The sequence below is a fragment of the Podarcis melisellensis genome (assembly GCF_964234715.1).
Source record: "Podarcis melisellensis genome assembly, chromosome: 6".
NCBI classification, from domain to species: domain Eukaryota; kingdom Metazoa; phylum Chordata; class Lepidosauria; order Squamata; family Lacertidae; genus Podarcis; species Podarcis melisellensis.
The window spans coordinates 44742690-44768960 of NC_138538.1; the positions used below are offsets into that span (position 1 = coordinate 44742690).

The following is a 26271-nucleotide window of genomic DNA, read 5'->3' on the forward strand; positions in this document are numbered from 1 at the left end:
AGCAAAACAGCTTTTCCCATCCAGGAAATTCCAGTGGCTTACAGCAGCCACCAGCCACTGAAGGCCATTAAGTGAGCTATAGAAAAGCTTAAGGGGTTAGGTCATCTCTTTGCTTTGCACAATTGAATAGTATGATTCAGAACAATGTCAAACCTTGCACTTTGAATTTCACGAGGCATCCTTTATGTTCCAGCAGTTGTGCTAGTTTGATGTTGCAAAACGCCTAAGATTCCTAATACGTAAGGTTCACAGTTGCACAATCTGAGGCTCTGTGGAACTCTAAGCTATCCAGTGACCCCTGAAATGCAATCCTACAGCTGAATTGCAAAATCAATGGGAGATACTTCTTTGTAAACATGGGTTAGGTTCGGTCTACCCTACAAGACTAACTGCAGACACAAGAAGCAATATCTGGAATAGAATCTCCAGAAAGCCTACATAAATTCCTGCAGGTTCTATACCTTGTATAGTTTAGAAACTTTTCTTTTTTTATGATTTTTTATTAATTTTCCAAATTTTAAGACCAGACAACAACAACATACAAACTTCAAAAAGAAAAAGAAAAAAACAAACAAACACACAAATATAATTTCTTAAGCTCATTTTCATAAACCTCTTTTCTCGGACTTCCCCATACCTCACCCTTTTTGCATCCTTATTTTACATTTTTTCAGCAACCCTTTTTGCCAATTAAATTTAAACTTATTCTCTTTCTCAGTTTCACCTTAAATCATCAAACAATTTCAGCTGTAATTCTACATCTTCCTTCCCCTTGACATTTTAACACTCCTCAATTTTGTAACAGTTCTTAAGATATGCTTTAAATTTCTTCCAGTCTTCCTCCACCGTCTCTTTCTCTTGGTCACGGATTCTGCCGGTCATCTCTGCCAGTCCCATAAAGTCAATCACTTTCGTCTGCCATTCTTCCAATGTGGGTAATTCTTGTGTCTTCCAATACTTTGCTAGAAGAATCCTTGCTGCTGTAGTGGCGTACATAAAAAAGGTCTTGTCCTTCCTTGACACCAACTGGCCGACCATGCCCAAGAGAAATGCCTCTGGTTTCTTATGAAAAGTACATTTAAGTACCTTCTTAATTTCATTGTAAATCATTTCCCAAAAGGCTTTAATCTTTGGGCAGGTCCACCAGAGGTGAAAGAAAGTACCTTCAGTCTCATTACATTTCCAACATTTACTATTGGGCAGATGAAAAATCTTCGCAAAGCTTGACTGGGGTCATGTACCACCTATAAATCATTTTCATAATATTTTCTCTTATGGCATTACATGCCGTAAATTTAATACCGGTGGTCCATAACTGTTCCCAGTCAGCAAACATAATGTCATGACCTATGTCCTGTGCCCATTTAATCATAACTGACTTAACTGTCTCATCTGTTGTATTCCACCTCAGCAACAGATTATACATTCTTGATAGATTCTTAGTATTGGGTTCTAGCAGTTCTGTTTCTAATTTCGATTTCTCCACCTGGAAACCAATTTTCCTGTCTTGTTTAAAAGTCTCCATTATTTGGTAATAATGGAGCCAATCTCGTACCTTGGACTTTATTTTCTCAAAGCTCTGTAATTTAAATTTGCCACTTTCTTGTTCTAAGATTTCAAAATATTTTGGCCATTTAGATTCCATATTAAGTTTCTTCACCTCCTTAGCCTCCATTGGTGATACCCACCTAGGAGTTTTATTTTCCAGCAAATCCTTATATCGAATCCAAACATTGTATAATCCTTTCCTAACAATATGGTTTTTAAAACCCTTATGAACTTTTACCTTGTCGTACCATATATATGCATGCCAACCAAACCTATTGTCAAATCCTTCCAAGTCCAGAATGTCTGCGTTCTCAAGAAGTAGCCAGTCTTTCAACCAGCAGAAAGCTGCCGATTCATAATACAATCTTAAATCCGGCAGGGCAAACCCCCCTCTTTCTTTTGCATCAGTAAGTATCTTAAATTTTATTCTGGGCTTTTTGCCCTGCCAGACAAATTTAGATATATGTTATTTGTTATAATGTTATTTTTGTTTCAGACATTACAAATTGTGGACAAACTAGACTGTTTCAAGAAGTGGCAGAAAGTTTAGAAACTTTTCACTTCTATACATCCCATTTCAGTCTTATTGACCAACCAGGTGTCACTTCATTGTGGCCAAAACAAATAACTGAATTCCTTAAAAAAGGAATATATTTTTAAACTCAGATTGTTGACAGTCGAACATTTTAAAATAAATTCTTCAAGAAGTGCTAAAGGATGGAGTGTCATTGTCCTTGACCCCTTCAAGCTTAGGATAGCTTGCTTGCTTGCTTGTCTGCCTGTGTGTGTGTGTGTGTGTGTGTGTGAGAGAGAGAGAGAGAGAGAGAGAGAGAGAGAGAGAGAGACAGAGACAGAGAGAGAGAGAGAGACGGGGGGAGGTTTTTACGCTATCAGGAGAAATCTGGAGGCTTGTAGCTGCTCATCAGCCCCGCCCATACCAACCTGCAGCCCATCCTGACTGATTATTGGTTGGCTGATTCTCCTGAACAAGCAGCAAGTGTAGTATCAAGTGAATAAAGAAATACATTTATGTGCTTTTCTTTCCCTGCCTCATCCTTTGCTAGCCATAGGAGTCTCTTTCCCTCTGATATGAATCACCACACCACATATCACAGCATCAGGGTCATACGAAGCACATAAACATTCTACTTGGCTATTATAAGCTGTGATACTGCTGGAAGGAGCACACTGGGTGGGCAGAGAACTTGTTATGTATGTGATACCTCTGCCAGTCTTGACTGTAGAATGCAAGAGAGGAGATGAGACACCATTCACTCCTGGTAGGTCAGTGCTTTCTCTGATTATTCCCTTAGGTTGGGAGTAAGGAACTTGTAACTCTCCACTTCTTGCTGGATTCCAGGTCCCATCAGCCCCATACAGATGATCAATACAGATGTATTGTTATAGCCCAGGACTATCTGGAGGGGTTACCAGTTCCCCACCACTGTCGTAGACTTCCCAGTTCAGAATGTCCCCTATTTTAAAATCCTCTTCTCCTTCCTGAGTTTAATGGCTTTATGCACATGGCCAGACATGCACAAGCACACCCTTCCCCTCTGCTGGTGAAGGGGCAGTATTTGGGAGGCTGGGTTGGTGTTATTCTGGCAGTACCATACCACAGGGGACCCTCTTTTAGCTCCAATTAACAGTGTGCTGTGTTAATCGGTATCTTTTGCCAAATGATTAACATGTTTCAAGTCCCATTAAGAGCGGTTATGACAGGAAGAGGCAGGCAGCTGTCGTGGGTAATTACCGTATACTTGAATGATCCTGCAATCCAACGCTGGCTGGAGAGGGGGCGGGAGGGTGGGTGGGTGGGTGGGTGGGGGAGGAATATCGGGATGGGAGAAAAACTGAAGGTGCGTTTGGCAGTGGCAAGGACTTGATAGAGCACATCCTAGAACTGATGGATGCTGTGCAGACCATCCTTTGACACAGCTGATAGCACTTGGGAGACTGATGTGAGAGCCACCGGTGGTGAGATGGATGATGCCAGGGGCTGAATAATATTTGCATATGCTGCTGCTGAGGCTGTGACTTGGGTGTACAAGTTTGAGAGTTCAAAGAAAGCGTGTGTGTGGTTTCCCTTGCTGGCTACAGGCAGCTCTTGCACTGTAAAGGAAGCAATCCACAGAAGAGGGTTGCTGTTATAGCATTTGGAATGAGTGACATCCTCCTATATCTTGTAGAGGGCCTGGTTCCTCCCAGGGTTTTGTGATGAAAGTGCTTTCATTATCTGTAGCTTCACCATGAAAGTTGTGTTAAACCACTTGCCGATCAGAAGGTCGGCGGTTCGAATCCCCGCGAAGGGGTGAGCTCCCATTGCTCTGTCCCTGCTCCTCCTGCCAACCTAGCAGTTCGAAAGCACGTCAAAGTGCAAGTAGATAAAGAGGTATCGCTCCGGTGGGAAGGTAAATGGCGTTTCTGTGCACTGCTCTGGTTTGCCAAAAGCGGCTTAGTCATGCTGGCCACATGACCCGGAAGCGGTACGGTGGCTCCCTTGGTCAATAAAGCGAGATGAACACCGCAACCCCAGAGTCGGTCACGACTGGACCTGATGGTCAGGGGTCCCTTTACCTTTTTACTCATCTTTCTTAATTTCAGGGGAGATTTGAAAACCTACTTCCAGAACTTTCTTTTCTGGACCATCAAGACCATGTGTACTAAGCTATGTACAACATATCTTTGCGTGATGGACAGAAGCTGTTTGCTCTCAAAGCATTCAATTATTTGTTTTAAAAATTACACCCCCACTTTTCTTTATAAAATATTCAAGGTGACTAATGAGTCATATGGAGTAAGACTGAACAGATGCAGGGACCTCATGATCCCTTCCAACTCTATGATTCTATGAGAAACAGCCCAAATAGTTAAAATTAGTTTCATAGAATAAAACTATGCGTTGGATAAAACAAATTGGGATAAAATAAAAAGACGAGCATTAGAAGCTCAGTTCACCTGAAGGTTAAGAGAGTGAGTGGGAGCCAACCAAGCCTCTCTAGGGAGGGAGTCCTACAAGCTGGAGGTTGCAGCTGAGAAGACCTTGTCTTAAATCCTAACCAATTGTGCTCATCAAATTGGTAGGACGTGGGGCCTCTAGTGTTGAATGCAGTGGGCAGGCAGGATCTTATTGGGAGGAGGAGATCTTTCAAAGAGTCTTCACTTAGGCTGTTGTAAAAAAGAACCTTGAGTTTCAAACTGTGCTCAGAAAGGAACTAGAAGCCAACATAAAACATAGGTGATATAATCAGCAGTGGAGGCTCTGGAAATTTCTTTGGTCACTGCATTTAGTACCAGCAGAAGCTTCTGAACACTTTTCCAAGACATTTTCACAGAGAATGTTGCATCAGTCTACATGTGATCAGGACATGCATAATTATGGCCAGATTTGTTTTATCAAGCATAGCTCATTTACCAGCCAAATCTGTGCAAAAGCTCTCCAAGATCCTGCTGGCATATGAGTTTCTAGGAGTGCAACCACAGTCACAAGCACTCCCAAGATGCAAAAGGTAAAGGGACCCCTGACCTTCAGGTCCAGTCGTGACCAACTCTGGGGTTGCAGTGCTCATCTTGCTTTATTGGCCGAGGGAGCCAGCGTACAGCTTCTGGGTCATGTGGCCAGCATGACTAAGCCGCTTCTGGTGAACCAGAGCAGTGCACGTAAACGCCGTTTACCTTCCTGCCGGAGCTGTATCTATTTATCTCCTTGCACTTTGACATGCTTTCGAACTGCTAGGTTGACAGGAGCAGGGACCAAGCAATGGGAGCTCACCCTGTGGCGGGGATTCGAACTGCCGACCTTCTGATTGGCAAGTCCTAGGCTCTGTGGTTTAACCCACAGCACCACTCGTGTCCCCCCAAGATGCAAAACTGGCCTTTAAAGAAGAGAGCAATCCAATCCAGAATAAGTTCAGCTCCTGGTTCGGCTCTCCTGCTGACCAACAGTGTCACAGTCTTTTCTGGATTAACCTTAGGTTATTAACAGCTCACATCTAGTTCATTTACTGTAGTCAATATGAATTTATTAAAATAAAGAAAACAGAGAATCAAAGAACTGTAAAGTTGGGAGGGACTTGTTGATATTTTTACCCCCTCCCATTGCGAGAATCTCCTAATATGATGTTTTGAGAAAGGAGGGGGTGAAAACAGCTCTTCGACTTGCCTGACTCTGCTCCTGCCTGACTGCCTGACTCTGTCTGTGGAGAGAGTCTTATCTATGTAATGACTAGATGGCTGAGTGGGAGCTGTAACACTCATGCAAGCCAGTAGTTCTTTAGTTTGTAGTAGCTGTTAGAAATAAAAGAAGTTATGCTTCACAGCTAGCTTCCGTGTTATTTATACTCTGCTGAGTCTGGTGCTCACAATGCACAGTTGTGAGTCTAGTGCACTGAGACCTGCTTTCCAGGATTGGAAGGTCTCTGAAAGTGCTCCAGTCACCTAGCCCAGTCGGGGCAGAACCATTTATTGAGCCCAGTCACTGACATCGGTTGAAAGGCGTATTGACAGGACCCCAAGGGTAATCTAGTCCAACTGCCTGCAATGCAAGAATCTCAACTAGATCAATCATAACAGATGGCCTTCCAAGTTCTGTTTAAAAACCTTCAAGGAAGGCTGGACTTTGTATGCCCTAGCAAAACAAATAAGAAGTTTGAGTACTCAGAGGCTAGAACAGCATGACGGGTTTTTCTGCAATCAAAGCTGGGGCATTTGTGTTCCTAGTGTGCTAATGTGAAACAGAGCAATTTAAGATGGAAAAATTGCGTAGGAAAGCTGTTGCTAACAGGATGGAACACCACTACAAGCATTTTTCACACAGGAGGAGTAAATCACCTCCTAGTCTCCCTCTCCTGCTATTTATGAGAAGATGTGATTGTTGTTAATGTGGAAATATCATTATAAGTTCTACATTCACACTAGTAAACTATATGGGCAAAAACTGCAAGTCTTGCTCTTTCGTTGAAAACAGTATTTAGCATGTGCAAGGAACCCCAGGCCTGGGTTCCACAGGTGGCCCCCGCAGGCTTCTCCACCTGGCCTCTGGGACTCTCTTCAGGCCACACCTCCTGTCTGCGGGCCACACCCCTCTTTAGCCCTTTACCAAACCCTCCTTGGGAGCTTTTGCCTGGGTGGAATATGTTCATGAATTGTGATAATAGATAATGGAAAACTGGGTGGGTATATGTAGAAAACCTATGAGTTTTACTTGGCTGGAATGTTGTAGCCACTTATATAAATATATGAATCACATCTTTTGCTTCACTTTGATCTCTGTCCACCACTTACACCCACCACTGGTGTGTGCACCTGTGAAGGTTATCCAGGAAGGTATGCTCCCCCCACCAGCAGACTGAAAGAGGCTCCCTATCCCTGATCTACAGGATCACTGAAATCATGGAATGGCATTGGTTACTTTGTGGCTTCTGTACTCCTTTTACTAATGAGACAGGGCCAGTCTAGCCTTGCTTCTAGATTTCCCACAGGTGTCTGGTTGGCTACTGTGAGAACAGAATGCTGGCCTAGATGAGCCTTGGTCTGATCTAGTGGAGCTCTTGTAATGACAAGACTCAGCCCAACTCTTTGGCACTATGGAGGTATACACTGGGTGGGTTTTTCTTCTTATTTACTTTCATGTGCAACAAACCAACTGAAACTGTTATGGTCTTCTAATATTTCTTAACAATCTGATGGAACACTCTGTCACAAGAGACCAGGGCCCTGCGGGACTTGACAACTTTCTGCAGGGCCTGCAAGACGGAGCTGTTCTGCCAGGCCTTTAGTCGGGGTTCAGTCTGACTCCCTCTCCCCTTTCATAAGAACTTGCATGAAAGTGGCCTCCCAATTTTTCTCACAGGCCCATATAAGTTCAGCACAAACAGTTGGGCCTGGTGAGCATTTAAGGTCACCAACCCTAATCTGCGGGTTGCCATCCGATTGGATTTTATTCTGATCCTGATCTGATTTGAGGATGTATTTTAATTGATTGTCTGATTTTATGTTAATGTATTATACATTTGATGTTAGCCGCTCTGAGCCCGGCTTTGGCTAGGGAGGGCGGGATATAAATAAATTTATTATTATTATTATTATTAACATTCCTCCCCCCCCCCCCCCGCATCTCAGTACACATTTTCACCTCAGCATGAAAGAGTTCAGTGGAGACATTCCTTGCTGCAAGAAGCAGGAGTCCTTTGAATCCTTTTCAGGAACTGAAATTCCACAGTGAATGCTAGATTTCAAAGCAAATGGATAACCCTGTAGGTCTGCAGTTGCCCATGAAAGCATGTGATTGAACCCCACCCTTTGCCTTTTGTCTTCCAGATCGTGAGCGGATTGGCCAGGACTCTGCCTATGAGCAGGAAGGAAAGGTGCAGTTTGTCATCGATGCTGTCTATGCCATGGGCCATGCGCTTCACAACATGCACAAGAACTTGTGCCCTGGGAAGATTGGCCTCTGCCCCAAGATGGACCCAGTAGATGGTGCAGAGCTTCTCAAGTACATCCGTAGCGTCAATTTCTCAGGTCTGTCTGTCTGGGTGGGATAACCCTCAAGGCCATATAGCTGCTTGGGGCTTCTTGGGGCATCAAACCATGCCTGGCTTAATATAAAACACTGACTGAATGTTTAAATGTTCCACTTGCAATGTTTTCTATGATTTTGCATCCCCCAGCCACAGACTTCATGTAAGATGTATTCCTGCCTCCCAGTACTCTGAAAATAATACATCTTGAGATGCAACAACAAGCACACCAGGTTGAAATGGCGTTGGGTGTTTTATCTGTAATTGCTACTCTTCATTCACCACTTTTTTTAATGGAGCATCTAATTAATGTTCTCATCAAACAGTTGTTTCCCTATGTTTCTCCTGGCTTCTTCCATTTCGTTTGGGAGCCCAAACAAAAATCTACCATCTGGGAAAAATAAAAAAGCAACACCACAGTTGGTCCACGGGTGTAGATTACCTTTGTGCTGCCCATCTTTTGAAAAGAGACAGGTTTGATGTGTGCAGCAAGGTTTCAGGCAATTGAACCCTGTTGGCATGTCTTTGCACACCTTTGAGTAATGTGTTTTAGCAATTACTTTATATTTAATTGGTTTTTTAACGTGCACTAAACAATGCAAAAGCTCTTAAAAGAATTTTATGTAAATTCTGAAACAACAACTTCTTCTTCTTCTTCTTCTTCTTCTTCTTCTTCTTCTTCTTCTTCTTCTTCTTCTTCTTCTTCTTCTTCATATTATTATTAACACCATTTATCGCCTCTTGACCACATGGCTACATTGTTAAAGGCACAGAGCCTCTATAAAGGTGAAATGGGGGAACAGGCAACCCTACTTGTCAGATGATTGGCTTTTAGTTGCTTTGGTCATGTCTGTGAGATGGGAGTAGTTCTTCCTTGCCCTAGAGTGGTTGTAAAGATCAGTAAATTATGGTACATGCAGTGCTTTTTCTGGGGGTATGCAGGGGTACGCACACCCCTAAACATTTTGGGAATCTAAGTTTGGCCTCATTGAGTGGCAGTATTTCAATATGAGTGGGAAAATGAGAGTACCCCTGAACATTTTTTTTTAGGGAAAAAAAAAACACTGGGTACATGAATCATAGAATTGTGGAGTTGCAAAGAAGGGAGGTTATGTTTCTCTCTGTTTCTCATTTTCACTATCTTAAGTTCAGTTTTTCACATTTCCACATCAGTTTGCATTCAGAATAATTCTCATGAAACATCACCAGCATTTTACCTTTTTGTATGCAATTTTACCCAACATAACATATTTTTGCAAGCAATATAATGCATTGCTCTATGGTATTTTCATTAATATATACCAGGGGTCAGCAACCTTTTTCAGCCGTGGGCTGGTCCACCATCCCTCAGACCGGGGAAGAGGGGTGATTATATTTTGAAGGGAAAAAAAGAATGAATTCCGATGCCCCACAAATAACCCAGAGATGCATTTTAAATAAAAGGACACATTCTACTCATGTAAAAACACACTGATTCCCAGACTGTCTGCAGGCTGGATTGAGAAGACAATTGGGTCACATCCGGCCCCTGGGCCTTAGGTTGCCTACCCCTGATATATACATTTTATGCACATTTCCCCCATATGTATGCATTTTCATCCATGTTGGTTGGAGAATTGCACTGCAATAATTTGAAGAAGTGTACATTTCAAAAGACAGGTAAGGTTCATTGTGCACATTTTGGAGGGAAATGTGGAATAGGTAGGTTCATGTTAAAATGCAAACCAAACTGAATTTCCCCCCATCCCTAACTTTAAGTGAGTTCATTCATCATGCACCATAGGAAAGATCAGCTTCTCTTTGTCCATTGCACATATTTTAGAAGTGACCACCATATGTGGAGGGGAAATGTTTCCATGAAAGTTCATAACAAATACATACAAATCTAGGGACCATGACTGGCCAAACCTTCCAGGGTCAATTTTACTCGTCAGTTTGCCTCTCTTCACACATACAGTCTTGGTTGCAACTAGAGATGTGAAAAAAGGAGAAAAAGGCAGAAAAATGGGGAGCCTCCCATCTCAGTTTTTTCTCCAGTTTTTATGGGCTTCCACATCTCTAGTTGCAAACACACATGGTGGGAAAACTCAGCTCTCCCACAAAGTGGCTCAAGTGGCTGAAAGAAACCGTCTAGATTGGGGTAGGAGCTTCTGATAAGGAGCTCCATGTGCAGAAGTGAAAGTGGAATCTGCATGTATCTGCATCTTGATAGCTGGGCTATTTTTTTAGCCCCCCCTATGTGAATTGACTGGGACACAGGTGGCGCTGTGGGTTAAACCACAGAGCCTAGGACTTGCCGATCAGAAGGTCAGCGGTTCGAATCCCTGCGATGGGGTGAGCTCCTGTTGCTCGGTCCCTGCTCCTGCCAACCTAGCAGTTCGAAAGCACATCAAAGTGCAAGTAGATAAATAGGTACCGCTTCAGAGGGAAGGTAAACGGTGTTTCCGTGCGCTGCTCTGGTTCGCCAGAAGCGAATTAGTCATGCGGGCCACATGATCCAGAAGCTGTGGCTCCCTCAGCCAATAAAGCGAGATGAGCGCCGCAACCCCAGAGTCGGTCACGACTGGGCCTAATGGTCAGGGGTGAATTGACCAGGAAACATGTGGCAAAAACAGACAAAAGCCGGCATCTCCTAAAGTCCCATCATAATTCTATGCACACGAACAATCCCCAGTTCCATTTCCTTATTCTCGTTCCACATTTTTGTTCCTTTCTTGTTAGACAATCTTCCCTTGCCCCTGATTAGTAATTCCTTTACATATTCTAGAAACTCATCACACCCTCACATTATATCTCTTTAATATACATTTTTCTGCTTCTGCCTCCTTATTACATCTATTTATCTCTCCTCTGCAATCTCCTCACAATCTGTCTCCTTTATTTATTCTTCCCCTATCTTCTTGTTTGATTTTCCTGCTTTTTAATGTTATTGGGATTTATTTGTGCAATTCATTTGATTTTGTTTCGAGATAAACTTTTGAGGGTGGTGGGGGCACAGCAAAGAGTCTTGCTTTGAGGTAACTTGCTAAATCAGTGTAATTAAATATTTTATAGTATTTCTCATCTGGTCACATCCTTCTCTTGATAAATACAATCTGACTACATAAACCTCGCTTGTATGTTGGATTATCCATTTACAGCCAGGCAACTGGGTGTCTCATTTTAATTGGGCTTATCTTTGAAATTTAGCATGTTTTAAGAACTGTCTAAGGGGAAGAGGCAATCTCATTTTTTCACTGCATGATCTCACCAGTGGTTCATTCCCCACTCCACACTTTTAACATGGTGAAGAAAGGTCTTCTGAATGCTTTGTAAGCATTTATAACTTACCAGTCTTTGGCAAATCCATGAATAGGGGGTAGGGCACAGCTACAACTTAGTGGCGTGTAATCTCTGTATAAATCAAGGGTTTGAGAGATTACTTTCCCAAACAGATTGGAGAAGTCCATGGTGCTGAAAGAAGTAACCAAACTAGAACACACCACTGGAGTCTGTGTCTGTAATATGAAGTTTATATGGATGCCATTCACTAGTGTTAGTGAGCTCTATCATATTCTCAATCTACACTTTTTCAGTGGTTGTGTATTCCAAGCCCCATGAAGGTTTGGAATGAGCTATTGATCCACTGTGCAGAATTCTGCTCGGGACTTCCTCCTGCTTCTCTCTGCTCATCATCTTTTCCCTTATTTGGTGGCAAAATGAATTATTCCCCATTCCATTCTGGGGAGAAGGGCTCTGGTAGAGGAGAAGAAGACAGGTGATGAAGGAGCAGTTGGGTTCTGATCCTGCTGAAAACCTACTAGGATAGAAACTTTGCCACTTCCCATTTATGTATTGTCCCACAGGGAGAGAAGGAAGTTGAGAAGCTTAGGTGTCTGCATCCTAGTTTCCTTTAGACCAGGAATGGGAAATGTGTGGTCCTCCAGAAGCTGGTGAACTACACCTTTCATCATCTCTAACCATGCTGGCTGGGGCTGATGGAGTTGGAGTCTTAACTAGAGGGCCACAGGTCCCCCTCTTCTAGAGTTTCTGCCTCTGTTTTTAGAATTAAACAAGTAATCAATCTATTCAGTGCAATCATAAGACTGGAGTAGCCTCTATTTGTATCACTCTACCATGTGCATGTGTGCAAGCACAGGGCAAAGAGATAGAAATCTTAAACAGAGCCAAAGGGGGTGAGCAAATGTACTGTCCGCAGCATCTGCCCACTCATTTCCGGGCACTGAGCAGCTGGTGCGAATGCCCGAACAGGCGCCGACTGCTCTTGTGTTTAAGGGCTGCATCTCACTCCCACCCACTCTCCCTCCTAGGTTGCATCCCTCAGTGCTCCTCTGTGGCTGTCCCCTGTGCACATGAGTGGCAGGGATGTCAATGCTGATCACTCACTGTGCACATCAAGTGTAATGAGCTGTCTGCAAAGGCATCCAGAGCAGGGCTGGGAACGCCAACCATCCTGCCTCTCAGCTTGCCTTTTAGCCTGCTTGGATCTGTGTGGGACTCCAGGTGTTGATGTGGTGAGCAGGTCAGCCTAACAGAGCTTAGAGAGAGCAGCTGGCTCTGTTTGCTCAGGCATTTTTCTGTGGACCATAGTTTTCAGCAGAAAGACTTTTGCTAAATGCAACCTCTGTTCCTTGAAAGCTGCAGTAGTAGTGCAGACCAGCACTCCTCCACCTGTGACCACATGCCAATCTCATTGCAGGAATGGTAGTAGTGAGAATATTGAGCATGAAAGTTCCCACTTTGGAACCCATAGATCAGTTTTCAAAAGTTTGATATGCATTGCAGCACTAAGTGTTATTATTCATTATTATTATTATTGCACTATCCGTGTTAATGGCCTTTTATAAAATATACATACATATATATATATATATATATATATATATATATATATATATACATATATATATATCTATACAAAGCAACTTTCAGCCTAAAATGTGACACTGGGGAGATGACAGAGAAAGGTGAGGGGAAAGGAGGCACGGCTAAAGTGGTTATCTCCATGGTGTGAAAAGCTCCACTTTCTAATCCTTGCAGATCAAACCTCTATTTAAAGGATAGCTTCAGGGATCAGTTCAAAGGCTGGCAGTCCCAAACAGGACTGCACAATGTGTGACCTCCAGACTGAATACAGCATGCCCCTACACCATGTAATAATGCCCACTAGATGCTTGAGAACCCACCTCATATAGAGGCATGCAACAACAACAACAATAACAGAAGACCTAACAACAAAGAATCTTGTGGCACCTTGAAGACTAATCTGTTTATAAATGGTTTATTCTATAATGGTCTAGCCCCGTTGAAACAGGGCATGTAGTTAGTGCACCACTGATGTGCTGCCATACATGGTTAGTGAAATGTTTTCAGCTTGATGGGTTGCACTCACCACATACAGTATACAAAGGCAGCTGCCTAGTAATTACAAAAGGATCTAACCTGGCCTGATCCACACATCCACCCAATCCACCTGGACCCTGGGAAGCTGAGGTCCTGCTGTTACAATGAGAGGAGCAAACAGGACAGGGCTTCTTGAACCATGCCATTCCTTCCTCCATTTCCTTGCTCCATCCACCTTTCTTCATTTCCAGCTCTCATACTGGAAGCAAGCGAGGAATGGAGAAATCTGACTATGAGGGAAGGTGGGAATCTAAGGTGTCCGGATGCGAAAGAAGGCGGGGGTTCTGCACCTTTAACCATTCTGCACAAGCAGGAATTTCAGCAAGAGGAGCTTCATGCAAGCTGCACCTGTTGAAATGCCCTGCAAAGGTGCAGAAGCCCTGCCCCCCTCTTTACATCTGGACACTGGGGCTTCCATGCTTCTTTTCTTGTTAGACTCCCACCCCTCACTACATATGTGAATGAGCTGGCTGTCTGAAAAGATGTTTGTCTTTTATTGTTACCCCTGCTGCCCTGCATTCCTGGTTTTAAAAGCAGTTCAACCTAAAGAAACAAGTGGAGTTTTGTTATCTCCATGCAAAGAAAAACACCATCACCTTTTGAACTTGTCTCCATGGCTGGGTCCTTTAATGGAGGCTTGATCTTCAGGAATTAGCAAGTGAAGCTTTTCATAGCAGAGAGATAAACATTTCCACCTGCTAATTGCTCAGATAAAATTTCTGGTAAAAGCACACAATCCCTGGTTCAAAAGCTGGCCACCCAGGCTGCTGTATATAGAGCTGGGATGAAAAGTTCACCCAAGCAATTTTTGCCAAAGCCCCCAAATAAAACAGAACAACCTTCCTCCAAGATTGGATTATTTGGGAGGGAAGGGGATCAAGCTAAAAAGTGTTCATGTTGCTTTAAATACCAGGTGGTTGAGTGTTTTGCTCCTTTCCCTCTGCTTTGATAAAACCTTTTATAAACTCCTTGCTGCCATTGTGGAGAGAGGCTTGGCTGATCTAGCTGCATTCCTGGGACTCAATGCCTCTGGGAACAATGTGGTGGAGCAGCCAAGCCATCATGTGAAATGACAACAAGGCTTTTGTTGCCATTTTTCTTTTTAAGAAAGATGAAAGCTTTGCCCAGTTTGTATTTCAGGTGAGATGGAAATTCAACTGCCCCCTGAAAGTCACACAATATTCCCCCTCTTTGACTGGGGATATACGGTCCTGTGAAAGTGGAGGGAGTTATGGAGCCCAGCACTTGTATATACTCAATATTCTCCCTGCTACCACTCCTGAAGTGAGGTTGGCAAGCTTCACTTAACTTCATTGTGTCAGGGCATTGGAGCAGGACCAGAAGAAGGCTCTCTGATATTGAATACCAGCAGGGGTGGCTGGCAGAAGGGAGGGCAAAAGGCAGGGAGGGTGAGCCGGAGCCAAAGGTAGGCAGAGCCAACAAATCCTAGCTTTGTCCCCATCCTTTGCCCTGCTGAGCTTTACAAGGGACAACAAAGAGACAAAGGAGGAAGGAGCTGATGGGCAGAGCCACCCCTGGACAGGTTGAAAGTAAGAAGAGAGGCAGGTGAGGGCTGACTGAGGACACATGAGAGTGGGGTGGCACTGCCCCATTGGCCCAAATAGATCAGCCTCCACTGAATACCAGTTGCTGGAAGTCACAGGTGGGGAGACTGCTGTTGCACTCAGGTTCTGCTTGTGGGCATCTAGTCGGCCACTTTGAGGATGCTGGACTAGATAAACCTTTGGCCTGATCTGGCAAGACTCTTCTTATGTTCTTAATTGTCTCCAGTGACTATTGAGATCTCAGCGATCTAGCGCACAGGGGGTCTTGACTGCAGCACATTTCTTCAGGTTTGTGGGGACAGGATCTAGTCTCCTGGGAGTGGAGGCACATTGCAAGGTGAGGGAAGGAAGCTCCGCTAGGTACGTCTTGCAGAATCCCTTTCAGCACCTGCCTGCACCGAGCCTCCTTCCAGCCCCGGCTTTCAGCTCTTTGATTTCATGACATGCACGTCCACCCGACTCTATATAAATGTGTTGTTATTTTCTGTCTCAAGCTCTCTGGTTGAATACTGAGAGGGGATTACCGCTCTCGGTGAATGAATGATGTAGCCTCATGATGTACTGTCACTATGTATGGATTCATTGCTCAATGGCTTAGGGAAGAAGAATATGCCTGGACATCCAGCAGGGGTGTAACAATATGCAGGAAGATCCAGAGAGGGAGGGAGGCCTGCGTGATGTCCTTTGGAGCGTGCTTATGTACATAATGGAACTGATTGGGTGAATGACAAGCAAAAAGCAAGTGTCCTTTTCTTTGTCCCTTATGCAGTCTGATTCCTTATATAACCCACAGGAAACTTGCACCCCCACCCCCCGCTTTTCTCCCTCCCCTCCCTCTCTCTTTGCTCTGGTGCCTACGAGAAATTTGACCACATTCACACAGTTGGTGGCAAACAATTTAATTGATAAAACACAATCGTAAATTTATGCTCTCTAGGCCTTTTCATTTTATATTCAAATTACAAACTTGTTTGGCAAGGCACTTCCAAGTGTTTTTTTCTCTGTGTGTCACCTAACAGCATATTTGGGTCTCCGTTATGATTTTTGTGCCATTCATGAATGCTGTTAACGCAGGAGGGAATTTGGGAAAGGGATCAAATGGGCTCCACATGCAGGTTTGGTGCAGAGGAATAATCCTTTTCAAATGGAATTAAGCACAGGATTGGACTTTTCCAGTAGTCTGATTGAGCTTTGTCCGAAATTGGACCATGTATTTTGGGATTAGTTTTTAAATGAATGAATGAATAAATAAATAAGCCTAATTATATGCAAAATTAGCCAGCTTTGTCAGCCTTAGTCAGCCCCGCCTGCCTGTCTTCTTACTCACAACCGGTCCTTAGGAAAGATCCACAACATCCATTTAAAGCACCTTCAATGCACATTTGAAGCACATGATTTCCTTCAAAAATTTCTGGGAACTGCAGTTTTCCCCTCACCCAGCTACAATTCCTAGCACCCTTAAGAAATTAAAGTTCCCAGGATCCTTTGAAAGGAAGTTTAAATGTGTGTTGAATGTGCTTTAAATGGAAGGAGCGGCTATGCTGTCCTCAGTGTTGCTCTTGTAGAATTCAGCAGGGAGGGTGATGAAGCCAAAACTAAAATTAGTTGGCTCTGTCATCGTTGGCTTTGGCTAGAGCTCCTGTTGGCCTTTTTGCCTTTTACTCCATCACTCTGACTGGACACCAGCCATGGCTCATTTATGTAGCGTGATTGAATAAGTATTGATATGTTCAGTATTTCTATATAGCTATATGTATTGTTGTATGTATCTGGTTATGTGCCAGCTACTTTAGGAAACCTGGCATGTATATGCCTATAATTTGCCCAAAATTATGCATTTAATAATTTGTATGATACTTCATATAATAAGCAAGGTTTGTTCGTATTTTTAGCAGAACTATAACCCCGCCCTCCACCTTGCTTCCCATTGAGCTAAATGAGCAAAACAAAAATAGGAAACAATTGTGTAGATAAGCCCAACATTGAGATTTTTTTATTATTATAGAAAATTCTATTCCTAATGCAGCTGTGCAGGGAGGAGTGAAACTAGGATTTATTTCACCCAGATCAGAGACCCAGTTTGGCACACACACACAACACACACACACACACACACACACACACACACACACACACAGGCTGGGAGCCTCAATAGTGCCATTCTGAAGGCTTCACCAGGGGCAAAAATAAAAATAAAAAAAATGGCTAGCCCCACCATCCCCCACTACGGGTCTGTGTGCAGGTTTCACTGTCTTATTTGGAACTGATGTTAAACAAAACTGATTTCAGCCTTATGTGTTTTTTAAAAATGGTCAGTTGCTTCCCAGGTTGCACTATACCTTAACTGAGTGGGAGGCCTGATCCATGAAGGGAATTTATTGGAGCCCTAGCTCTGTGCAAATATATAATTGTAGGCGTTATCACTATTTGAGCAGAAAAAGCCACAAGGATTTCTCTAGGCAACATAAGGAGCCGAGGAGTAAGACTAATGTTATTTTCCGCTTGCCCAAGGTAAAGAACTAGCTTTTAACTATTTTAGATAAGAGTGTGGGCTAGATTATTAATGGCAGTAGAGCCAGTCCAACTCAAAAGTTGGGGAGCTATTTGGGTACACAGCAGCTGGGAATCTGTATCCTATATCTGTTCTCCTATATAATAATAATAATAATAATAATAATAATAATAATAATAATAATAAAGTTACAGAGGAATCCCAACCTCTGTGTAATCACTACTGCATCCCTGATGCCCATACCAGCAAGGGAGCAAGGAACTCCCTTATCTATTATATGCTAGCCTAAAGCCCAACAATGTCAAGTGATGGTTGTAGGATCAGCTTGAGATCCAGGAACACTCAGCTGGTGGGTTTTCCACCGCACTTCCATCTACCTGTACTTCTAGTGGGTGGAATGGGGAGCTTCATGCTGGAGAAGTGACGGCGGTGTCACTCCACACATGGAGGTCAGCAGAGTTGTTTTGGACTGGATGGAGGGAGACCTCTACCTGATCTCTAGAATGACCAATCAGAGGGTTGGAGTGCAGCCTAAGCAATGAGATTTGGTTCACATATCCTGCAGCTTTAGTTCACTTATTCCACAATTTCACAACTTTGCATTTGCTAAAAGCCCTCAGGTCAATTGGAGCAAAATCCAGGCAGAGTTAACTGTGTCCCCTTGATAATAGTGGCAGAGTTGAACCTGGTAAGCTAAGCCCAATTGGACTTCTGATGTACTGCAGACAACCTGTGTGGTATAGTGGTTAGAGTGTTGGACTAGGACCTGTGGGATCAGGGTTCAAATCCCAATCCAGCCATGAAGCTCTTTGGGTGACCTTGGACCAGTTATTCACTCTCAGCCTAACCTACCTCACAGGGTTGTTGTGATAATAAAATGGAGAGCTATGTACTCTGTGGGTGAAAGGTGAGATATGAATGAATGGATGTACTTTGGATGGATTACACTCAGGATTCCCATGTATATGTGTGCATGTACATTTGCTTCTAGGAGAAGAAAAGGGACAAACTTACCTTTGGTAGATCAAATATACAGCCCAAACCAGCAATGTATTTCTTTCTGAGACTGAATGCTTTGTGTGTTGCAGGTATTGCTGGGACCCCTGTGACATTCAATGAGAATGGAGATGCCCCAGGCCGCTATGACATCTACCAGTACCAGATCAAGAACACTACACCTGAGTACAAAGTTATTGGGCACTGGGCTGATCATCTGAACTTAAAAGTAAGCAAGATCTTAGATTTGCCTAAACACCGAAGGGAATAAACTTTTACTCTGAAGCTCCAGTGTTTTAATTAGGAAATGGAGCTGTACTTATTGTATGCTCAAGGGCTCTAGTTTAAATGGGATTATCCTTATCCTTATACATAGGCATCATTAATATCATACAGAGAGATTTCTGAAAGCATTTCGCTCTGGTTTCTCTCTGATCTCTTTCATTGCAACAGCCCAACTTATGCCATGGGTAATAAAGCACAGCAGAAAACTGGATTTTTAATGGGAACACATGCTTTAAAAAGTATTGCACTTGACAAATTTATGGGTACGTTAGCAACAATTCACCAGCAAGACTTAAGATTTAAGGCCACAATCTCAATTGGGAAGAATTTTGCAAATCTTTAATTTAAGACTCCCGATTTGTCAGTGGGACAAAGTGTTTATTCTTGGTTGACTGTTCAACAGAACTGAATTTCAACAGTAAAATTTGACAGTAAACAAATCAAGAATCTGAAATATTGTGGAATTCTAAACTTGTGCAAAGTTTCATTTCAGGTCTAATTCAGAGTTGGCTGAGTGTCAAGACAAAAATTAACCTATCAAGGGGAAGGGGCAACAAACTGCAGTGTGGAATTGCAGGTCTGTAGTAAATATGAGGAACTGTGAAGGAGGGAAATGAGAGATGCATTAGACCACGTAGCATCCACGAGCAGTTAAGTTCAGTAAAGTTAGTGTCAGTGGTTTGACTAGCAACAACACTTACTCTGTGACATGATATCAGGTTGGAATTGAAGAACAGGAGGGTCTAAGCTTGAATTAGTAGCATTTCATGCACAGCTGATAGAGATGAGAAACTAAATTAGGGTTGGGAACTTGTGGTTCTCCTGGTGTTGTTGGACTGCAACTTCTACCAGCCCCAGGCATTGCCCCATGCCAATGGTTGGGCATGATGGGAGTTGTAGTCCAAGAACATCAGGAGGACCACATGTTCCTCACACCTGAAACTGCTACTGAATCAGAGGGAGCAATGCTAGAATAGCTGGACATGGCATAGACTAGAGCAAGTGGTTTGCAGAGTTGGCAGGGGAAGCTGACACCAGCCCCTGCTGTGACCCAGCTCATGCCATGTTAGTTCATGGTGGTTGGTGAGATTCTTGCTTTCTCTCTGCTGCAGATGGAGCGCCTGCATTGGCCTGGGGGAGGCAACCGTGTGCCCACCTCAATCTGCAGCCAGCCATGCAAGCCGGGTGAAAGGAAGAAGCTGGTGAAGGGCATCCCGTGCTGCTGGCACTGTGAGCGCTGTGATGGGTACCAGTATCAGCAGGACGAGTTCCACTGTAAGGTGTGCCGGCTCAGCGAGCGCCCCAACGAAAACCACACTGGCTGCATCCCCATCCCCATCGTTAAGCTTGAGTGGAGCTCCCCTTGGGCTGTGGTGCCCGTTTTCATTGCCATTGTGGGCATCATTGCCACCCTCTTTGTGGTGGTGACATTTGTGCGCTACAATGACACACCCATCGTCAAGGCCTCGGGGCGAGAGCTCAGCTATGTGCTCCTGACGGGCATCTTCCTCTGCTATGCCACCACTTTTCTGATGATTGCAGAGCCTGACTTGGGAACCTGCTCTCTGCGGCGTGTCTTCCTGGGGCTGGGCATGAGCATCAGCTACGCTGCCTTGCTGACCAAAACCAACCGCATCTACCGCATCTTTGAGCAGGGCAAAAAGTCGGTCAGCGCCCCGCGCTTCATCAGTCCTGCTTCTCAGCTGGTCATCACGTTCAGCCTCATCTCTCTGCAGCTGCTGGGGGTCTGCATCTGGTTCATTGTGGACCCCTCACACTCCATCATCGACTATGAGGACCAACGGACTACGGACCCCCGCTTTGCCCGGGGGGTTCTCAAGTGTGACATTTCTGACCTCTCCCTCATCTGTTTGCTTGGGTACAGCATGCTGCTCATGGTGACCTGCACTGTGTATGCTATAAAGACCCGTGGGGTTCCTGAGACCTTTAATGAAGCCAAGCCCATTGGGTTCACCATGTACACTACCTGCATCGTCTGGTTAGCTTTCATTCCTATCTTCTTTGGGACATCACAGTCGGCAGAGAAGGTAATGAAGAAAGGGCAAGGGCAGAAATGGGGTGGGGGTGACTGGTAGGTCTCATTGTTTCATTCTCAGGTGCATTTGTGATGAAACACACCTGGGCTGCTGGTGTCCTAGTGCAGTAGAAATGGCACTACTCTTGTTTTCTGTTGACATTTCCCTGCACAAATCTCTGCTGCTTTCTTTTTTCTTTACTTCCCCAATTTATCTCTCTTCTAGACGCATTTCTCCTTATTTCTCCCTCCTGCATTCTCTTCTCCCACTTTCTTTCCAATGCAGTGCTAATGTGATTTCCTCACTCTTTCCCCACTCTCTTTCCTTTGCCTCCTTGACATTTGCTTCATGTGGAAGACAGGCAATGTACGCTATTGAATCCTAAGCCAAGGTGTCTTGAACTATGGTCCACAGGTAGGTCTTAGTATATTCTACACTTGTGCCACTGCACTGCCCCATATGCAGTTTGGTATACTGGACCCAGGATACAACATTCTGAGAACCCAAGCTTTCACATTTTTATGGCTGAGCAGATAAACTTGGAAACACATCCTTCTGATTTATCAAAAGCTGGAGGAAGTACTTGAGGAGCTTGTAAGTGTTCAGGGGAAGAGCTGACAAAAGCAGAGTAAATCATGCATGATAAACAACTACATGCAAATTTGCCCTAATTTTGACTATGCTTAATGAAGAATATGAGTTGACTTGAAAGAATGCACAGGGATATATCTGTCAGGAGAGAGCAGCCTGTCTTTAGCCCAACAAGGCTATGTAATAGCAGATAGACATTCTTGGATTCTGAAAGCACTTGCTTTTGGAATTCTGATGGAATAATTTCAGTCTGCATCTTTGTTTCTCTTGCTCCCAAAGGTGTTGGTAATAGGATAGCGGATCATGCTGGAATAATTTAGCTGCTTCCCAAAGTTTTTTGCTGTCAAAGTTTTGTGGCTACCAGCAGGAGCACCAAAAGGTTTTCTAAAATGATAAACAATGTGGCATGGGAAGATCTTCTAATAGTATCATGTGCAGATATGCACACGTGTCCATTGCACAATTGATCATGGTCTCAAGGCACATGAAGTGTCACCTTACTGAAGCAAAGCAGGACTGGATCCGGTCAGTGCCTGGATAGGTAAGAATGAAATGTATGCTGCCTTGGGTTCCGTGATGGAGAAAACGGGGAGATATACATATAATAAAATGAAAAATGAAACTGTCTCTAACTGCAGTGCAGGATGGAAGGGGATCAACATGGCCCAAGAAGACATGTGGTGCTGATTGTGGGAACAAGTTATACATCTGTGTGTTCCTATAGATCCAATCCCTGAAAAAAACAACCTAGCCTGCTCAGGCAAGCTTCGACCGCTGAAGTTATTCTTAATGCTTGAAATGTGGATGCACTGTTGGTAAGAGCTGCTGCCAGCTGTAAGGCTGCTGGCAACCACAAGCACAGGTCATAGTGACTGAAGCCATTCATGGTTCCTAAAGGACTGATGCTCACTGAAGAGTATAAGTTAACTGAGGGCACACCTCATGGGCCTTGAGCTTATAAGCCTGAGGATATCCCCAGTAAGCTGCAGATGAAGGCAATTCCTGCCTGTCACTTAGTAGAGAGGAACTCCGAATGTTGAGCAGTGTTTCCTAAACATTTAGCCTATCCAAAAAGGATGAAGAAACAAATTACATTGCTCCTTTGTCCTCGTGATTTGTTGGCCATCAAACATACACATTTTCTACATTTCTCTGAATAGTCCCTTGTGTTTTTCCTTGCCTCCCATCAGCCCAAAAGTAATCATTTAATACATTGTCACTGTTAGAAAGGGTCAGATCTTTCAAAACCCAAGAAGAGCTGGATCTAGTCCATCATCCTGTTTGCACATGCAGAAGCCCATGAGCAGGAGCTAAGTACAACAGCTCTCTCTCCACTTGTGATTCCCAGCAGTAGGTATTCAGCTTAATTCTGCCTACATCTTTACACCACTTGCTCTGGCACCACCTCTCTCTTAATTTATTATGAAATAATAATAAGAGGGTCAAAAAACCAAATAGCACCTCTGCATGCACAAATTAAACATTTACTGTCCGGTTATCTGCTATGTCTACTTTGCATCAGTGTTGCTGTAATTATAATTCTAGTCTTTGGCTAACACATAGGGGCAGAATCATTCTATGTGGCACTACAGAGTCTCAAACTATCTGGCCCAGCTCCTGTTGTTTGAGTAAAGATCAGGCGGCTCCTGTCTTGACTCCTCATAGCCCCTGTGTACCCGGCACTTGCTGTCTTTTTCCTGAAAGAGAAAAGTAAAGGAAGGCATCAGCATAGAAAACAGCTGAAAAGGAGACCTCCAAGATGAACTGGATGTATTTTTTATTAGGCCCAAGGCATTTCAATGAAGCCTCTTCTTTAAGGAGACTGTTCATGCAAATCAGCCTCCTGTATTATATCAGAGATATTACAGAGTAATAATCGAGGCTACTTTGCCTGACTAGAGTTTCTCTTAGTCCTGGGATACAGTTTTTCAGTAGTGAGGTCTGTGTTTGACACAGATGGGTCAAAATAGAAATAGGAGATAGGGTCAATAGGGTCAATGGGTTGGAGGTCTGTTACTGAATCGGGGAAACAAAAACCAGGGGCCAGAGGTAGGAAGCAGGATCATGGCTGGTCTAGCTGAGCCAGGAAGGCTATGTTGCTATCAGAGGATGAGTTGATGCAACTGGCATAGAAGTATTGATTTTGTAGGGCTTTGGGTGCTTGTGTTGCAGGAGGTAAGCCTCTATGCTGGTCTCAGGTTAGGATGGCCAGCTTTACAGTCCTTTGAAGGGCTGCCTGGTTTGAAGATAAAGAACCATGAGAAGAAAGAGCAGAGGCCTTGAAGCTGCCCATCAGCAGTTAGCACCCTGGACTAATAATAATAATAATAATAATAATAATAATTATTTATACCCCGCTCATCTGGCTGAGTTTCCCCAGCCACTCTGGGCAGCTCCCAATCGAGAGTTAAAAACAATACAGCATTAAATATTAAAAACTTCCCTAAACAGGGCTGCCCTCAGATGGCTTCTAAAAATAGGATAGCTGCTTATTTCCTTGACATCTGATGGGAGGGCATTCCACAGGGCGGGCACAATTGTATTCCATTTCTGTTTGTATTCCATTTCAGTTTAAACAGAAATATATTCCATTTCTGTTTAAATTATAGTTTTGTTTCACAATTTGCATCTATACATATAAATGAGCACACACAACTTTTATGCAAGCCTCTGTCCTCCTTTGCCTTTTTGTTATTGCAGTGTGAAAGTGGCCATTCTATCCAGGTTTCAGGTTTGCCCTGGAGCCTTCCAGAGTTTTGCTCAAAATGTAATAAGAAAGCAAAACAACCCACATTTCTAGTACACCTGTGAGTTTTCTCTTCAGACTATCACGGAAAGCCATACAAGAGAACCTGGCACACAGCTTTTGTGCCTTTTGCCTGAAACAACCCTGAATACATTCTGTTCCTATCTCCTTGCTGGAGAACGCTGCCCCTTCTGATCAGTTAAGGCTGTGGTAAACTGCCTCTCCTGTCCCTGCAATGTGATATATATTTTTATTTATTAAATGGTTTAAAATGTACAGAGCCACCTGGCACCATTCACCAGCACTGCACTAACTTAGTCTAGAGGATTTCTCCTGCATATTCCGGCCTGTGTTATCAGCACAAGTAATCTGGCTGAGGGAGAAAGACAAGAGCTACTGCTCACTCATTGAACTGTGCGCTTCCCCACTCGATTACGGCGTAGTTGGGAATTTAATTAACACCTGGGTGTTTAGGCAACACTGAGCTCCCATGACAGATTCCACTGCTATGGGAGAAGTGGCGCATCTTGCAGCAGCAAGGCTAAGAAACAAAATAATTCCCTCATTCTGGTCACAAGCTCTCCAGGGCCTTGTCTTCAGTGGCAGATCAGGTTGAGCTAGAACGTGACCCGGAGGAATCGCATTAGCTAATCCAATGTTAAACACAACTTGGCAAGCAGTGGGAAAGGAAGCGCATTAAGCCTGATGCACAGCTGGTGTAGAGCGGCCTAATGCCGGAGACTGTGAGGCCTGCTTTGGCCCTGGTGAGAATCTGTCCCTTCATGCTCTATTAGCAACACAAGGAAAGGCATTATTTTGGGCCCTGAGCATCCCTGACCTAATGTCTCTTGACATCTGTATAAATCTGTTGTAAATACAGGTTTATTAGGGAGGATGTGGATGCAGTCCATCAGTCACTGGTGCTGGGCAAAAACTGTTTGTATTAATGTGGATTTTAAGGGGTTTCCATACCAACCCTACTTAAATGGATGAGTGATCCTTCTAGTATGCTGTGTTCATCTTTTGCAATAGCAACTTTTCTTACTATATTGGGGTGTGGGTGTGTGTACACACACACACACACACACACATTAAAAAGCTGGGAAGTTTTATACTATGAATCTATAATTTTGCCTAAGACAAAGGGCTGGGATCTAGAGGACCATGTGGCTATTTATTTCTGCATACTCTAGAGAAATTTGGACTTACGTTTTTCGAACATTAAAACCTTAGGTAAGGTTCATAACTCAGCAGAAGAGCATCTGCTTTGCATGCAGAAGGTCCACGGTTCAAACTCTGGCATCTCCCCTCCAGGTAGGGTGGGGAAACACTCCCTCTCTAAGGGAGGGAAAGCTGCTGCCAGATAGTATAGACAATACTGAACCAGATGGACCAGCAGTCTCATACCTTTTAAACTAGCCTCCTGTATTCATGCAAGTTAGTCTAGAGCCCATGTTTGAGATAAAGCTTTCCCCTCTACTAAGCTCTATTTGGAGGGGTCTTTCTCTATCAATGGAGCATCTACATATCCGTATAGCTATAATGGTGCATGGAATGACCTCACTAACCCATTAGTTGCTTCTGAATTTCTAGCGAACTCTATGCAACGGTTTCCCACCACAAAAGAACAATGAAATGTTCTTTTGAGGCCTAACATTAGCAGAAAGGAATGCTGGGGAGCTGCAGAGTCCTTGGACTGACAAGGACCCACTGTTACCTGTAGACACCCCAAATGTCTGCTGAGCACTACCATCTTTGTTGGGCCATAGTCCGACATGTGCATAACGTTAAAATACATTAATAGGCGCCAGCTCCTGGGGGCCGAGGCACTTTGGACTTCCCAATGTGTGTTTTTTTTTGAGGGGGCCAGGCACCTCAATGTCCCGAAGGCTTTCAGCTCAACCCCCTGGCCCCTCACAACGTTGCTTGCACAACGTCAAAATGTTGCATAACACTGTGAACATGACATCAGGATGTCATGTGATGCTGCATGCACGAGGCCAGGACGTTGCACAATGTTGCTCATGCAACATCAGGACGTCAGGTCAGGCCCCCTCAATCATCTTGAGAA

The 26271-nt window shown here is 43.8% G+C and overlaps 1 protein-coding gene across 2 annotated transcripts in view; it reads left to right on the plus strand.

The window, feature by feature from the left end:
- Nucleotides 1-26271, plus strand: part of GRM4 (glutamate metabotropic receptor 4) — a 299470-nt gene that overhangs the window by 239687 nt on the left and 33512 nt on the right. For both annotated transcript variants that reach the window (XM_081915563.1, XM_081915564.1), the window contains exons 7-9: nucleotides 7867-8067; nucleotides 18635-18771; nucleotides 19940-20875. In XM_081915563.1, the coding sequence (XP_081771689.1) occupies nucleotides 7867-8067; nucleotides 18635-18771; nucleotides 19940-20875 (1274 nt within the window). The remainder of the gene's footprint in view (nucleotides 1-7866; nucleotides 8068-18634; nucleotides 18772-19939; nucleotides 20876-26271) is intronic.